Source organism: Pagrus pagrus (assembly GCF_965226575.1).
Source record: "Pagrus pagrus genome assembly, chromosome: 1".
Lineage (NCBI taxonomy): Eukaryota > Metazoa > Chordata > Actinopteri > Spariformes > Sparidae > Pagrus > Pagrus pagrus.
The window spans coordinates 3,037,087-3,055,089 of NC_140185.1; the positions used below are offsets into that span (position 1 = coordinate 3,037,087).

Below are 18,003 nucleotides of genomic sequence, written 5' to 3' on the forward strand. Positions count from 1 at the left end.
AAAGTAGGGCAGGAGTGGTTATCAGCAATTCAAAATTACCAATAGTAATTATTAAAATTAATAATCAAAATGATTAATTGAATCAATTAAATACAGCCCTGGACCAATAACCACACCGAAAACAGTCTCCAAAGAACGGTTCACTTTAAATGTAAATATTAATAAGATACTGACCATCACAACCAGCAGTTACCACAAAGCATATGCATGAAAAATCACAGAAAACTGTTCTGTACAATACAATAGAATTTATAAGAATGTATTATTTATTTATTAAGATGAGCAAATTAATCAATAATCAATTATGAAACTAAAACACCAAGGTAAACTCAAGCAACAAACAACAAACAAGCATGTGTTATGCGTGTGTGTAAGTCAGGGTGACAAAGAGGGAGAGAGAACTAAGATGGCGGACGTAGAGAGAGAGAGAGAGAGAGAGAGAGAGAGCCAAGGCGATCTCTTGGAAGATGTGTGATTGTTCAAGATGGCGGATGTGGGCACGTCATGTCACGTCACGCCAAGGGCTGGTCAATGAAGGTGATCGCGCAAGACCTATCATGTGCCTTTAATCACAGTGTGGTTTGGACAGAGCTGGACTGCTGTTGTTCTGAATTTGGTGTAGGTGCTACCGCGACACATGTGTCTGATGTTATAGTGGGGTCATTAATGATTAGCTTCCAACAAGCCATTCATGAGACTCTGTGTGTGAGTCTACCCGAATGTATGTGTGTGTTTGTACTTGTGGGTTAGTGGAGAAAGAGAAAGAGGGCTAACGCTCATGGAAGCGTGGAAACAGCCATGGAGAGACAATACTCGCCTTTCTATCACTCAGTGGCCGGTGAACGAATTCAGGCTCGAATCACCTTCCTTGACAGGAATGAGGCTTATTGTCGCAAAGCTAACACTTTAGCTCCACATTGTGACTGCACTGGTGGTGGTTAGCATGTGTCCATCCGCCTCCTCAATCCAGTTCCTTTTGTCTGCGTGAATGAACGGCGTTGGCCGGCTACAGCGTCTTGCTCACGGGGCAAAGTGGGCCGCTCTCTGAGGGGAGAGATCACTTCTGCAGGAATGAAAGAGGCTGGGTTGCGCAACGTCTTCTCTGGATCTGGGACGTGTCTGGTAAACACGAGGCAGTCTTGGCTCCAGCAACACGTTACGGAGGAACTGCCTTGAATTGGGGCGTGCAGCAGTTTTTAATCTCTGTGCTGTTGCGCCGGAACTGACAATGAGAGAAGGGAGTTTTCAAACCTCGGGGGACTGTGGCAACCAGGCGACACCTACTGGACACTAGGGTTGGTGCACTTTCCTTTGTTTACCAGGCATTATTAGTGCCAGGAGGCCGCTTGTTGGGCTTTGGTCTACATGCAGGCCGCTCTGTTGTTAGAACCATGTGGTGAGGATCCCAACACAACCGAGACACGTCCCTGTGCCAGGTTTAAAAGCATCCTCATCTCTGCACCACATGTCCGTAACTTAGCTTTGTTCAGCCTCATATGTGTAAAACTGCGTTGGCCGACTAGCCAAGAAGCTTAGCTAAGAAAACTGTATAAAAAAAATGGCATGACTGAGAGAAACAGTGGCCCACAGGGAAAGAAACAATGCTGCCACAGATTTAACCGAGTGTCTTGGGTTTGCCTCACTGAGCTGGTTTAATAAGAAAATAATAAACGGGACATGGAGACTTAATGTTAGTGCACTGAGCAGCAACATTTCCTCTCCCCACATATCACAAACAACAACAACTCTTGCCCTATGGCAACTCTGAAGGGACACACCACTTAATTGTGCTGTGGTGGGGAGCCTTTTAAATCACAATGTTACGATGGTCAGGGATTAGTAGGTGATGGCTGTCCATCAGCCCAACCCTAAAATTGACTAGTGTTATTGTCTCAAAAAGAAATCAGTAGTGATTTGTATGCTTTACTGTCGTTTAGCACTTGGCTTGGGACTGATTTCTGATTGTGCTGTTCATATTCATATTGTCCGCATATCAATTTGGAAGTGACGTCTCCACTGTTTAGAAATCTACTACTCTGCAGAGGTAATATTTTATGTACTGTATGAGTGGGAGTAATCAGTAGCACATAAGCACCACTCTCTCTCCTCCAGAGTTGTGTCTATTTAAAAGAAGAAAGTGACTGTCAATCTGGAGGAACATTTCTCCTGTCATTTATTCACTTGTAGTATTTCATCACAGCAGAGGGCTGGACATAAAGACAGCCAGCAGAGCACACTGAGCTGCTTTCAATGTTGAAACTCCCACACTGAGATCTCTTCTGTTTTTGCTGAGGACTAATATGGTCAATTCAGTCTTAATCTGGTCAACGCAGTGAGCTATCAGACCACACAAATCGAAGAGCATGCAGTCTGTTCTCATCGGTCCTGTTCCTGTTTCTCTCAGCTCAAGCCAACCCATGTCCATTCTGTTCCATTCCATACCATGCCGCGCCATCCTGTCTGCCAGTATGTCCTGCGTGAAGGACAAAACTAAGCGTGCTTGCCAGAAAGAAGCAGCACTGAGCATTTTACCGTTACATTATCCAGGACAGGCAGGGCTACTGACTCACCACTTATGAATGAGTCTGAAGGCTCCTGGTGTAAATCTGTCTGCTTGCTTGTGCACACAAGCATATACAGTAGATATGAATGTTCACAAGCTAAGTGTCTTTCTGTGCTTGGATTTAAATCTGCTGCTGGTGATTCCCCCTGTTCTGTGCTTGACTTGACTTGACAATGAAATCAAACAGTTCTTTATAAAAGTTATCTTGTGGCAGACTGTGATCAACAGAGAGAGTGTAATAAGGGGACGTGATAAAGCCACCGGAGCAGAGACTGACTATTATTAGCCTGCTAGTGTTTCGCTATTGTTAGTTTATTGTACATTCTGGTCTAGTTATTCTGCAGAGCTCAGTTTGCTTGACATAATGACCACCGAACATTATGACAGTGCTAAATCAGTTGACTAATAAAAAGTGAGTAAATGAAAAGTTCTTACAGCAGCTTTCTGTGCATTCGTCCTATCCTGCATACACGTCATATTCTTGTGCATAGTAAAGTTTTGAAAGGATAGAGGGATATACTTAGAATAAGATATGAAGACGTATGTTTGAACTTATTCGGGCATTGGTTTACTTTGGATTTATTTATAAGCCTTGAGTCTCAGCCAGGAATTTAGAAAGACAGAAAAAGAGAAACTGACTATAAGAGATGATGAACTCAAGCACACTTCTTGATTTTGTCTCCTCAGGGCCGTTGGTTCTGGCGGGTTCGTAAGAATAGGGTTCTGGATAACTACCCCATGCCCATCAGTCACTTCTGGAGGGGTTTGCCGGGAGACATAGATGCTGCCTATGAGAGACACGATGGCAGATTCGTCTTCTTTAAAGGTAAGCAGCAGTACCTTACCATCACTGATGGATGCATGCTCCTCAACACACAACTCTGAGAATTTGAGGTATGAGGTGATAAAGTGGTGTTCAACAGTCAAAAGCCAAATTTGCATGTTCTTAAAGTCAATAAGGTGGGTTTGCAACACAAGGAAATTTAAACACACCTCATAACTCTTCTCTAATGAGTTAGCTGAAAATGTGTGGTGAATAAAGAGTGGTGTACAGGGGAAGAATTGTGCAGTGTCTTTTGATTTGGATTTACTTGCACTCTACGCCTCACTGTGTGTATATCATCAAAGTTAGAAATCACTGATTTTGCAACCCAAAACAAGCTCTGTATTCTCCCAAAGTATCCAGTTCTAGTTTGGTGCTCACGTTTCTGGTATACTTGTTGTTAATATTGTCTTCACATTGGCTTGATAGACTATTTGTGACACTAAATGAAAGGGCCAAAAGGCGAAAGTGAATTGTCCTGACTGATTATGTATCATTTATCACTCACTACTATAAAGAACAAGAGCAGATTATAAGTAATCAGTATATGTACTTGTTACCTTTCATCCTCCATGTTTGTGAACTACTAAATCACATATAATATAAAAAGAAGCCTGCATTTATCATGTTTATATTATAAAACACATATTAAGAAACAATCCCGCACTGAAACATTTCTGAGAATAATCATAATAAACCTAATTTAAATAGCAGCTTTCAAAACGCAGATACAAAGAGCATTACATGAAAAACAGAAACAATTTGAAACACAAAGAGAATAAAACAAACTTAAAGGTATATAAACTAAACGCAGAAAACAAAGTTAGTAAAACAAACAACATTTCATAAAATAAAAAAAATCACTGGGAAGCAATTTGAAGGGACATTTCAAAAGTGAAACCAACTTTTAAATAAATTTAAAAGTGATCTAAATTGTATAAGCTCAGTTACCTAATTTTTTTGCAATATGATGGCTCACTTTTGAATGGAGTGGGTGAATGGGTTAAGACTTGTGGCTGCAGTTTGGAAGATCATCAAACTGACTGCTTTAGGTAATGTTTCTGGGAATTGTTGCTGTAAAAACAGGCCTGACCCTGTTCTAAATAATATACTTCTGGTATTATTAGCTGTCACTTAGAGGATGACAGACTCTCAGCAGCAACAGCAGCCGTTAAGAATATACCCAATTTTGAAATTAAGCTAGTAGCTGCCTTAGAGAATGCAGGACAGTAACACACAAATCCTGCCAGGCCAATACACAATCATAGTTGGATTCACTGAATACTGTGGTATAATATAATATTTAAAAGTTAGATTGTTCTTTTGTTTTCATGTTAATTGATAAGATATTACAGTCTTTTAGTACCTTTGAGTACTATACCTTATAACATAACTATGCTGTCCTGCATAGAAAACCATCCACCATCTGGTTTCTTCTTTACAACCTCAGTACAGTTAAATTGCTCCATTTCTTAATGCTCTCATACTTAAACAATAAAAAGATTCTGACTTTTTCTTATATCTTACGATAATGTGTAAGATATACAGTACATACCCCCACATCCCAAAGACAGCAGCGGCACATAATGTATTCTACGTGCTGAGTATAAATCTCTTTTAGTACAGGTCATTATTTTTACTGTGAGTCACTGAGAGCAGCTTGTCTTTTATAACAGTGGATAAAGTTGTTGAATGAAAAAGAAAGAACTCAGTCTTCAATGCAGCTCGACTCTGGGAGCCACAGGCTTTGGGGCAGCTGTTGATGATGGGGAGGATGATGTCATTGGTAAGCCTCTCAGTGTGACACTTGGCTGCAAGCCATTAGCAAAGAAAGAACAAGAAAAAGGAAAAGGAAGGTAAGAAAAAGTTAGGCTGGAAGGAAGCACTGCCAGTGCTGAGTTTCTGAATCTCTGATAGACCAATAAGATCAGTCAGCAACTTGACTTCCTGTCAGCATGGAGACAACAGTCATTTCTCAATCTTTTGAATGTACTTCTGATCTCTGGGACTTGAATGCTTTGGGAGCTGACTCGTTTGATTTTAAGTTAGAAGTCTTTCACCTTGAATTAGCTGTAATGGACAATAAAAGACAACAAAATCTATCACGGCTTTATTTCAGCAGATGCAATTTTGTTGTGTTCCAGCTGTGATGCTTGTGATTCCACCAGACCCACCACAGCATGTTTCAGGCTCTGTTCCAGTTCAAATCTGCACATAGTCTATAGTTGACGGAAGCTGCGTCAAGTTGCACAGTGCAGATTGAGCTGGCAGGAAGGTAGACACAGGAAAGTTATAGAGAATCTGGTAATTTTCAACATGAAACACCCATGCAGGCTCTTGATTGTATATCACAATTTCTGTGAATCTGTGCAAGAACAAAACCACATTGCAGACTCTATGTCAAAGAGCCACGGAACAAAGGGGTCACAGTCTATGTTACCATATGGGGGAAGTTATTATGGTCACTCCCCACTCCCTGCTGTGCCGAGCTTAGAGTTTCCTTTTGGGGAGTGACATGGCAGGACATGACACTGTACATACTATACATTAAAAACATAATCCTTTCCATATTTGTTTGTCAACTGAACTGTTATACCTAAATTTAATTTGGGGATTTTGGCAAGAAATGTTTGAAATGCGGTAGAATTGTAAAATATGGCCTAACTGACCTTTTTGTTTGATGTTTTGTGGGCCTGGTGGAAAGGGCAGTCTAGCTCTAGATATGAGGCCTCTCCTCCTCCCAAGATTACCATCTGGTCTACATCCATAGTCATTTCCATGGACATGGATAGCTTAAATAAAAAATAATGATTTAACTGAAAACAGGCATTTGTTTGTACATATACAGTACATGGCTGTTGTGAAATGTTATCACCTGAGTCTTACTGAACTGGAGAACTTTCATTCTTAGGAGTTTGGACTCCTGGGTTAAATTTACCAACTACCAAGATACAAGTAATCATACATACATGCAAACATTGCATTGAATGTATTGAGAAAGAAAAGAGAAAGAAAGAATATTTGGAATGTTTGGATTTTGAATGGTGTAATCCAGCCTTGGAAAGTATGGGAACATCAGAGACTTTCATGAATTCTCAGTACAGTTATATGCAAAAGTGTATTCATCCAATTGTCTGACACAGCTGTTGTTTTACCCAGAGGTTTCACAGCTGTTTTATCCCAAACAAGCCCAACTGTAATAGAAGCCAAACCATCTATCCCCATTGAGAAATAACATTAACACAGCAGGAAGGATTCAAATCTTTAGGTCACTCTGGTACTCTGGTGTGGTTATGGAAAGTCATGGAATAAGTCATGGGATTTTGAATCAGGGCTGTGCACCACAGGACCCTGGGATTGCGTCAACCACTCGTTCTCTCCAGATGCTGAGTGTAGAGCTTTCAATTTAAAAGAGGAGCAAGGGGCTGGAGGTGGATAGATGTATGAGTGAGTGGGTTGGTGGGTGTGGGAAAAAGAGGGAGGGAAAAGAAGACTGAAGCCAACAAGAGAGATGTAATGGTGCCAGGAGGAATGGAGTCCCCCTGTCTGACACAGTGAAAATAATAAAACCTTCCCTTCAGCGAGGAATCTGCTTCGGCCTAACATGAGACAAGCCGCTCCTAAAGGATAATTACAAGAAAAACCCAAACTCCTTAGTCAATAATGTCGTGCTCTGTTTTTTGATCGCTTGCCAACAAATCATTATTGCATTCACATAATTTACAAGTGTGTGTAAATGCTGGTCTGGTTTCTCCAATTGCTCTTATTGTTCTCTTTTTATAACTCATTCAATTTCAATTATTTAACATGTTCTGTGCCAGCAAATAAATGTGTGTGCGGGAGCAGAGTGTGTATGGGTACTTGTTTCTGTGTGAATGTGGGCATGTATGTAATTGTACATGGCATATACAGTATGATTGTGTGTGTGTGTTGTTAACTTTTTCCAGAGTCTATTAGGGTTATGAGTGGGAGTGGATAGAGAACGTACCGATGTATACACCAGAAAGATTTATAAAGCAATTCTCCTCTCCTCTCCTCTCCTCTCCTCTCCTCTCCTCTCCTCTCCCTTCCTACTCCTTCAGGAAACAGATTCTGGCTTTTCAGGGAGGCTAACCTGGAACCAGGCTTTCCACAGGAACTGGTAGACTATGGTCGAGATATTCCTTATGACCGAATAGACACAGCCATCTGGTGGGAGCCATCCGGCTACACTTACATATTTCAAGGAGACTGGTAATGTAGTTTACAACCTGTCAGCATCAAACACAGTATCAGTGTATTATACATTAGTATGTCAGCAGTTGATACACTAACTATTGAAGTTTGATTAGTTCTCAAATTTAAGACAGTCTTAAAATTGACAGGTTGAGCTTGATCTCAACTTGTGTCATTCCATGAAATGCATGTTTGTTTGTTTTGTTTTTTTAAAATACGAGCACTGTGGCTCTGTAAAGGGCAATGTCGATCTGTCAGTCCACTACTTTGTTCAAGGCTGTGATATATCTACAACTATGAAATAGATTGCATCAAACTTTGTACAGACATTCATACCTATACCTCCTAAACTACTGACATACCCATCAGCCTCAGCTGTGCTTTGTATCAGCTGTAATTTGTATGTTAACCCCCCAACCCCCCCCCAAAAAATCTAGCACATATGGACTATTCACTTCAGCGTCAGGACAGCAGAACGAAGACTGCCGAACAAAGACTTAGGGAGTCTCTCTGCGGGAGTCCATCGAGGGAGTCCAAGTAACCCTCTGTCCACCCTCCATCGTAGCCATGAGTCCTACCCAATCCCAGTCAGGACATCAACTGGAGAAGATTTCACCTGAGACCCATTGCGCGAAGCTGTAACCCAGCCAATCTATGTTACCCAACATTCTCCACCGGTACTGAACTTGAAGTACTAGGGGGGATATGGATCTGACAGTCTGCAGTGAAGAAGGCGGACACCATTTCAGCCTATGCCTCCCTGCAGACTCTCCACTTCCTGGCCCTTATGTAAACCTTGATCACCCCAGAAAACACTGCCACTCCAGCTGCCCTCTCAACTGCCTACTCATTCTCACACTCCCCAAGACTAACAGGTCACGGAGGAGGAACTGGACTCCTGATCATACCCATGTGGTCCTAACAGGTCCTTGCCCTGGACCACCTACCCAGGTCTGCACTTGATTTCCACGCTGTCTCTGTCACCCTTCCTTCCAAGCTCACCATTGTGGTGATCAATCGCCCTCCCGGTCCTCTCCGTGACTTCTTTGATGAGATGGACACCATCCTAAGCTGCTCCCCTGACGATGGCACACCACTCGTTGTCCTGGGTGACTTCAACATCCACCTCGAGAAGCTGCACTCATCTGAATTCATTGACTTCTTCTCCACATTTGACCTCACACTCTCCCCCTCTCCACCCACCCACTGGGCCGTGAACCAACTTGACCTTATCTTCACAAGGTCCTGTAGTACCTCAGCACTCTCTGTTACCCCGCTCAATGTGTCTGACCACCACTTTGTCACTTTCTCTCTCCCCTTGAAGTCCACCATATCCTTCGCTCCAACACCTCAGATGGTCACCACCCACTGCAACCTGAGATCCCTCTCTCCCTCCACTCTCTCCTCAACCGTTCTTTCCTCACTACCATTCATGGAACAATGCTCTCTAATGTCCACCAAGGAAGCCTCCTCCACTCTGTTATCCTCCCTCTCCTCCTCTTTAGACGCTCTCTGTCCCCTCACCTCCCGACCAGTACGATCATCTCCCCCCGTATCTCTTCTTTCATTCCTCTCTAAAACCCTGGAACACGCCGTCTACAGCCAACTGTCCTCCTATCTTTCACAAAACAACCTCCTTGACCCCAATCAGTCAGGCTTCAGGACTGCTCACTCCACTGAAACGGCCCTCCTCACAGTCACTGAGTCCCTCCGTGCCACCAGAGTCTCGTCCCATTCATCAGTCCTCAATCTCCACGACCTATCTTCTGCGTCTGACACAGTCAACCACCGAATCCTCCTCTCCACTCTGACTGAACTTGGCATCACTGACTCTGCTCTAACCTGGTTCACATCATACCTGACAAATTGCACCTTTCAGGTCACATGGAATGGCTCCTTGTCCAAACCCTGCTTTCTAGAAACTGGTGTCCCTCAAGGCTCAGTTCTAGGACCACTTCTGTTTTCACTATACACTAGATCACTAGGCTCTGCAATCACATCACATGGATTCTCTTACCACTGTTATGCAGACAACACCCAACTGTTCCTCTCTTTCCCCCCCTCCTCCAACACCCACGTTGCAACGCGCATTTCGGAATGTCTGGCAGACATCTCCGCTTGGACAACTGTGCACCACCTCAAGCTCAACCTTAGTAAAACTGAACTCCTCTTCATCCCGGAAAGACTGCCCTTGCGTGGACCTGTCAGTCACTGTTGAGGACGTCACAGTATCGCCTTCATGGACTGCGGGGAACCTGGGCGTAATCCTCAACGACAGATTATCCTGCACCCCCAACATCACTGCTGTGGCCCGATCCTGCAGATTTGCCCTCTACAACATTCGCAGGACCCGGTCTTTTCTCACAAAAAGACAACGCAACTCCTGGTCCAAGCTCTGGTCATCTCCCGCCTGGACTACTGCAACTCGCTGGTCAGACCACACACCCCAGTGCAAGCACTTCGCTCCACTACATCAGCTTGCCGGCTTGTACCGCCATCGCTGAGAGCAAACAAAGATCGCTTAGCGAAGTCACGACTCTTCTTTGTTCTGGTGCCTCAGTGGTTGAATGAACTCCCGACCAATGTCAAGACAGCAGAGTCACTTGCCATCTTCCGCAAAAGACTCAAGACTCAAGACTCACTTGTTCAGACTTCACCTCGACCACACATAGCAATGTTAGCGACTTACAATATACTTATTGTAAGTCGCTTTGGACAAAAGTTTCTGCTAAATGCCCTAAATGTAGATGTAAATGCTAACATACTAAAATAAGATGGTGAACAAACCTCTCCATTATTGACAAATTGGATTGATTTTGTTATTGATTTCTGATTTTAGTTTTGAAACATTTTCAATATCAATACATAGACCCAAGTGACTGTGATTGCATGAATAATGTCTATTAGAAATTTCCAGCATTGCCCCATTTAATTAAGCTATGCAAGAGTTTAGCAGTAGCTATATTTATTTGGATTTTATATTTTAGAAGGATCTGTGAACACTTCAAACATACTGAACAAACTTTGCACTGCTGTAGAAAAGAAATAACACAAGCATATGCAAGTATAACACATTTATGAAAATACTCATATGTTTTATGTGGAAACAAACATTTTTTTCATACACACTATAAAGTCAGTTCTTTTCTTGTTTAAAAAGCCAATAAAGAGTAACAACCATCTTGTCCTTTGCTGTCTGCAGGTACTGGCGCTTCAACGAGCAGTCACGCTCAGCTGACAGAGGCTACCCGAAACCAATCAGTGTCTGGGGATCGTCAGTGCCTTCTACTCCCAAGGGGGCCTTCCTCAGCGATGATGGGGGTAAGCTGAGACATGAAGAGTGTTTTTCTCGCTATCTGTGTGTGTGTGTGTGTGTGTGTGTGTGTGTGTGTGTGTGTGTGCGTGTGCGTGTGTGTGTGTACGTGCGTGCGTGTGTATGTGTGGGCTAGGGTAGATAGAGAAACAAAGCATCAGGGTGTGGTCTTGCATTGCGAAGAGGAAAAGAAGCGTAATTGTAGTATGTTGAGGTATGTCTTAAATTGTATTGTATATTGCATCTTCACCTTGTTGTGTTGGCTGACATTTGACGTCCTTTCCTTCTCTAGCATATACGTACTTCTACAAGGGTTCCAAGTACTGGAAGTTTGACAACCATCGTATGAAGAGTGAACCTGGCTACCCTAAATCCATTCTGAGAGACTTCATGGGCTGCAGCGTGGACCTGGACCCAGACAGAGACACAGACACAGACTCAGGACGCAAATACCCAGACCTGAACCGGCCACCGTTCAACCCCGATGCAGGACGTGACGCTGATAAGGGCAAAGATAGGGATGGAACAGATCGCGGTGGAACAGACAAAGACTCGGGCAAAGGATCGGACAACGACAAAGATGAAGACTACCGCGAGGGTCGTGAGGAAGACACCAACGAGGTGGACGTTGTGCTGAAGGTGGACGACAGCGAGGAACGGACCATGAACATCCTGATGGTAACAATCCCACTGGTCCTGGTGCTGTGCATCCTGGGACTGATCTACGCCATCATCAACACGCTGCAGAGCAAAGGAGCACCACGGCTGCTGGTGCACTGCAAGCGCTCGCTGCAGGACTGGGTCTGACTCTTGACTTGAGGGGACACTGAACTTTGAACTTAAAATGGACCTTAGACACCACCCTCCTCTAACCCAACCCTCCTCCCAGTGATCCATCTGTCTCTAGTCTCTGTGCTCCTGCAGCTCGTAGTACATGTGGTCGTAGACAAAACTGCACTGACACACACACACACACACAAACTAGAAACATCAGTTATGTCTTACATATACATACACCCCCACAGACACACAAATACACAACACTAACTTCCTCCTGTCTCCCATGGTGCTCTACAGTGCGTCAACTGTAGTCTATTTATATGAGAGAAGTTTGCACATTGTTTTTTTTTTCTTGTTGTTTTTGTTTTGGTTCATTTTACGTGACTTTTTGTTGTTATTATTATTTCTAAACCAGGAAGGCCCTTCTGTTCTCTCTCCCCTGTCTGCACCACCCTCCTCCTTCACCTCATCTCAATAGGGACTTTTTTCTTGCTGATAACTTCACATCTGCTCATGCTATCACAGTCGTCACAAAAAAAAGAAATACAAAGAGTCAGAAAAGAGAGAGTGATTTGTGGATGGGCCATTACGCTTCAAGTAGAGTTCAGCAGGGTTCCGTCCTCCACTCATTATCTTTTTCTTCATCATGCACCATCCCTTTTTTTCTCCATAGAGCAATATGTGATGAGGTGGAAGGTGAGGTAGAGAGAAACAGGGTTTGGTCACAACAGACATTTCACTGTAGTTAACATTAAGAGGTATGTTGAGGAGTGCCTTGAGCCCAGGTATTATCCTCCCTTTGACTCCCTCTGATGATGATGAGGTTATGGCTGTAACCCTGAAGATTGGATCAGACTTCAGTTTGTGAGTCACACAGGCACTGCTTTGCTTTTAAAGGGTAATTCTGGTTTATTACTCTTTAGATCTTGTTTTTGTGTTAATTCTAATAGTAATAATAACCCTGTACTCATAAAGTTTATTGCTGAGGTCTGGTAATGCGTCAGTGATACTTAAAAGATGAGGATCATACAGTCTTTTAACAAAACCCTAACGTTGGCCAAACTTCTTTGGAAGAGAAAATGAGCACAGGTGGTCAGTTTATAGACCAGCTTCCTGGTTCCACTTTGACCTCCCACACTTGTCCTAGGTTTTACATGTAGTGAAGCATTATTTACTTTTCAGGTGTGCTCAATTTTTGCTTAGCTCCTGATAAGATAATCTGTCTAATATGGGGGTCTGTTTATAGGAAACACGTTTTGAGGAATAGACTTTGAAGAATCAGTTAGCCTGGCTCTACCAGCATCTCTAGATTTGACTAGTGAACACTGTATGACTTGTTGGATTAAACTGTACATAATTAGTTAAAAAGGGAGTCAGGTTTGTGTAGCTTTTGACAGATCCAGCCTAGCTAGTTCTCCTGCTTTCAGTCTTTTAGCCAACTGGCAGAGTCTTCTCATCTAATACTCAGCAAGAAAGCAAATAAGCATATCTCAAAATGTAAAATTATTTTATCCATTTATTTTTTTTGCCCTATCTGGCTTTGTTGTAGCCTGCCATGTTCCCCAATTTTACCAGCTTTTAATGAGTACAGTGTTATGATATATTATAGAAATGATGGCTTTGAAAATAAGACCCAAGTTGAATTTATCCTTAATTTAATTTCCAATCAAATTCACACCACCATAGCCGTGTTTTCCTTTTATATCTTGCACTCACATAGTTGAATCCACCTTCTTTCTTTTCCTTATTTGGAAACAATTTAAAGACCTCCTTGGCTGAAGGGTAAACAGATTTTAAAGTGGACCTCTTCCATTAGATTGCTAATTCTCAGAAAGCCTCCTTTCTGTCAACAATACCTGACAAGACCTGTTCTTTGTGCTACAGGGCAGACAGACTAATGGTGACGTTAAAAAGTCAGCTCACTGTGAAATAACACAAGAATGGGAGTATTCATTGTATCTTTGTGTGTGTGTGTGTGTGTGTGTGTGTGTGTGTGTGTGTGTGTGTTAGACATAAAACAAGAGAGAAACAAAGCAAAGCCACAGCCTTTAACTTCAGAACAGGATGTAACACCACAAATACAACACAGCAGTGGGAGGGTGCAGCTAATGTGCCGTGCAGTTTATAATGGACTTTTTACTGGTCGTGTTTTTTGAAAGGACACGTTGAGAAACTTCAGTGAGGACCTGTGTTCTATCTGTCGTAAATATTGTGTAGCTGTAAGCACCAGGGTGGGCTCGGGCCATGCAGGCTCATGTGAACACAGACTAATCCTGTTCATTAAAAAACAGCAGGTGTGTGCAGATTCTGCTAACCCCATGCGACCCCTAAAGTAAACCTTGAACTCTCCGAGCCAAAACACTCCCTGCTCCCTTTAATCTTGCAAGAACAGAGATGGGAAAATCTGAGAAAAATGTCCATCTTAAATGCTCGTTATATCTGTATAAAGAGCCATACCAGTGTTTTTGAATGTTTTAGCTACTTTAGTACTAATCACTGACAACCATTTCCGAGATAAGATCAAGATTCAGTTGATCCATTTATTTATCCAATACATTTTCAAGAATTTATAGTCAGATGACATTACTCATACAGTTGTGGAATGAGCACCCCATTTCAAGTCCTTCAAAAAGTGTGGCAGCAATGGAAAATCTGAAATTATCATAGTTTTATCATAAAAATAAGATATTGAGTCTACAAAGCGGGCTGGACAAACTAAGAGTGAGACTTCAAATATGAATGGGAGGAAGGCTTATCTGAGGTAGCATTAAGAAGTTAAGCTGCCAGTCTGACCAGAGGGGGCTCAGTACGCCTGACTCAGGTTACACAGATGTGGATGGGGAGGGTGAGGAGAGATTTCCTGCAGCTGAGACAAGGAAAGAGGGGGAGGGGGAGGGAGGCTGACCTCGACTCCCTGAGCTTGCAAAGTTTGGATCTCAGGAATAAGGAGGGGTGGGAAGAGAGAGAGAGAGAGAACTTTGATGGCTCTATTCCGTTGGCAACGGCTCATGTGACCCAAATTCTCCTGTTAGCTCAACAACAGTGCTAGCCATGAGGAAACTTTAGCTTACAGTAGGTGACAGTCCTTTTTAGGAATGCCTGCTCTAAGTGCTTTGCTTATAGTTGTGTATGTACCTCTTGACTTGTTTTAAAGCCTGCATATTGGTTCCACCTCACAAGCAGTAGCAGTTTTGCTCCATCTGTCTCTCTGTTGACAGACAGTCCAGATAGATAACACTGCTGTTCTGTAGGTCTGTTGCTAGGTGAAGACAGGTTGAGGTGAGACACCTACACAGACGGAGGTAAAGTTAACAGGACACTTACACTGAAAGGAAGAAAGGGAAGAGCATAATCAGCCGTCACCACGAGTCTGGAGATTGATCTGTGGCCAGTCGATAGCGGTTGCCAGGAAACGGTGTCCTGTGTCCATCGCTCACCTCTTCATCATCAGGGTCTGGGGGGGGGGGGGTTGGCGGACGCAGCTAATCAGTGCTAAAAGCACCCCCATCCCCCTCTCCTCTCTCCTCTCCTGTCCTGCTCTTCCATGGCTCCTACAGGCACATCAATGAGTGCTTAGACAGCGTAGCGTCTGGACAGGCTCACAAAATGCAGACTCATTGCATTAGACACAACGGAGTTCTTCTTCATCAACCCTCTGATTCTCCTCTATAACCTCCACACAGAGAGCCCACAGGGAGTTAACCACTTCAAAGCTAAAGTAACCACTTCAAAGTTAAAAAAAAGTCAAGTGCACCTGAGTTTGCTTCAGTTGAAATCACAGACTGGGTGATTCAGCAGTTTGAGAGATTCTCTGTAAGGTGACACTGACAGGGATTGAATTTAGTGGAGCTCTTTGTCTCAGGACACCAAGCAGAAGAGAAATAGTGAAAGGTTAGGAGAGAGAGCTGTCAGGGCTGATTGATGCATGTTTTTGTGTTTGTGTCGAGGTGTTCAGTTAATCAGCTCTCCTCTCCATAAGCGAGGCCCGTTTTCTGACTGTAAATCTTCACACTCCCTCTCTCTCTGCCCTCCCCGTCCAGCCCTGGAAGCCCGAGGGGATCATAACAAAAACAATGGCCTTCTCTCTCTCACTCTCCTTCTCCTCCCCCTATTTTCTTTCTCACACACAAACACATTATTGTCTGTCTTCCCCAACATTCACCTTCCTCCCCTCCTCCCCCCCCTTAGGAAACTAGTCCAGGCCAAGGTCCAGCCTCACACAGCAGAGCCTGTTTTTAGATCCACCTCCTTGTTCGGCAACATTGAACACCGGGGAAGGACTCGCTTAAAAACACTGTACCTGTCAGGTCTTGAGTTTGGTGAGTGCAGGCTTGGCAACAGGACGTCACATTCACATTGAGAGCTGCAGAGGCTGAAGTTCTTTTATGTTAATGCCTTGTTCGTTTTGAAGTACAGGGCCTTGATGCAAAGTTTAGGTAAGGTTAGGACATTGCTGAGCTTGTCTGAGCTTTCATCACTCTCAGGATGTGTTTCTGTAAACACAAGCGTTCCTCATTCAGCCCTGCTGTTTTGGCTCAGAGCGTGGGCTTTAAACTTTGTTTTTTCATCTTTTATTTTAATGAATATCTCTGTTAAAATCTCCACAATTATTCAGAAGGCAGGTATTCTCTTAAGCTGTGTCTGTGTCCTCCACTGCACTTTTTATGTTTTAGCTTCCTGCGGTCACTGTGTATCCCTGCAGCTCCTGTAAGCTTCAAAAAGTTGTTGCATCAGCTCTGTGCAAAGTCCAGACTGTGCTGGGAAAAAGCAGATCAATAAATAACGGACTGAGAAGATCAAAGCAAAAGAGAAAAAAAGTCAAATGTGACATACATTAAGACTTGTTCTGTTTCTGGCTTATGATGACTCAGATGCAGAGCATTGCGGATCGTCCACTTTCTCTTTTTCCAGAGTGCATCTCACCTTGCTAATTGAGCCCATCCTCTCTGAAACCACTCATTTCAAATCACCACTTGACTAACTCAGCCACTCACTGCAGGATGAAACAGAAAAGATGGCTGACAAATGACTTTCAGCGTTTTGGTCGTCGGTTTTCCCCGGGCAAGTGCAGCGGATGAGCTTTGGTTGTGCTTCAGACAAACTGTTGAGCAGCCCACTTAAGAAACTGTTTTCATCCACTAACTGCAGCTACAGTAGAGAGTAGATTCTGTTGGATTCATCAACTGTGGAACTTGGCATCTCACACTTGAACTTCTCTCTTTCATTACTACTTGAGTAATGATTCAGTTACTTGTGAAAAAAAACAAAAAACTTGACCATCATCCCTGGCCGAGATGAGATGGAAAAAAAAATAACAACAACAAATAAAGCAACAGTCGATCAAAACAGATGAGTTTATTGATTGTCTTTGATTATTTGTCTTATTTTGATTTCATTTTGTGCATTTCTTTTCTCCAAACTTGATATGACATGTTTTGTTAATAACATTCCAATAAGTTTTTTGATTGGTTGTTAGTGTTTTGTTTTGTTTTTCTGTAGAAAATGTAAGATTTTATACATTTGAGTTGTTTGTGTGTTCACCTCTAGTTGAGTGTGTTAACAAGCCATGCTGGACATGTACACATTAAAAATTGCTCTGAAAATATTTAAAGTTTTGTTTTGTTTTGTTTTTTTTCATGCAGTTATTGGCAGTAGGCGATTTGAAGGGGGATAAGGGGGATGCCATCCCCTTGTTAGCAAAATACCCAAAATGTATCCCCATTAACCTGCCATCACCCCTCTCCATTCCCTGCCAGCAGAGAGAGTGTGGGGGCAGAGGGGTTGTTTAGTTGAATATGTTAGTCTAGTCTGCTTGACTCATTGATCCTTTATCTGACTGAGGTTTATGCATAGAACCTATAGCCGCAACCATGGGTCTGAAGCCAAGGGCACAGAAGAGTCCATTTGCTAGCTGCAGGTGAGTGAAATGAAACAGGTCCTGTTAAAAATGGACAACCCCCCTACTGGTTATTGGTGCAGCTTAATTCTTTCTGAGCTATCTGAAGAGAATACAGAAATACAGTTCTGCACAGCCACATACAGTACACACACCGTCTACTCTCTTCCTGCGGTGAGGTCACTGTCCATAGGGCCTTGCTTCCTGTCTCACACGGGACAGGCTGCGGAGTGGCTTTATGGGCCATGGGAGGTGGGGAGACAGGGAAGGCTGGCTGATCGCCAGGAAGTCACATGAGCAGAGAGGAAGTTAGCGCGCAGCTTCTGGAGCCTATAAGAAACCAACTAGGCAATGCTGTCATCACAGTGAGAGGAAATTCATTGTTCGCAGCACCACAATGTTTTTTTTTATGA

The 18,003-nt window shown here is 43.1% G+C and overlaps 1 protein-coding gene across 1 annotated transcript in view; it reads left to right on the forward strand.

The window, feature by feature from the left end:
• Positions 1-17,299, forward strand: part of mmp15b (matrix metallopeptidase 15b) — a 38,726-nt gene extending 21,427 nt beyond the window's left edge. Inside the window, exons 7-10 of the mRNA XM_084353057.1 lie at positions 3,251-3,389; positions 7,469-7,619; positions 10,804-10,922; positions 11,207-17,299. Coding sequence (XP_084209183.1) covers positions 3,251-3,389; positions 7,469-7,619; positions 10,804-10,922; positions 11,207-11,721 — 924 coding nt within the window. The 3' untranslated portion in view covers positions 11,722-17,299. The remainder of the gene's footprint in view (positions 1-3,250; positions 3,390-7,468; positions 7,620-10,803; positions 10,923-11,206) is intronic.
• The last annotated feature ends 704 nt before the right edge of the window (positions 17,300-18,003 follow it).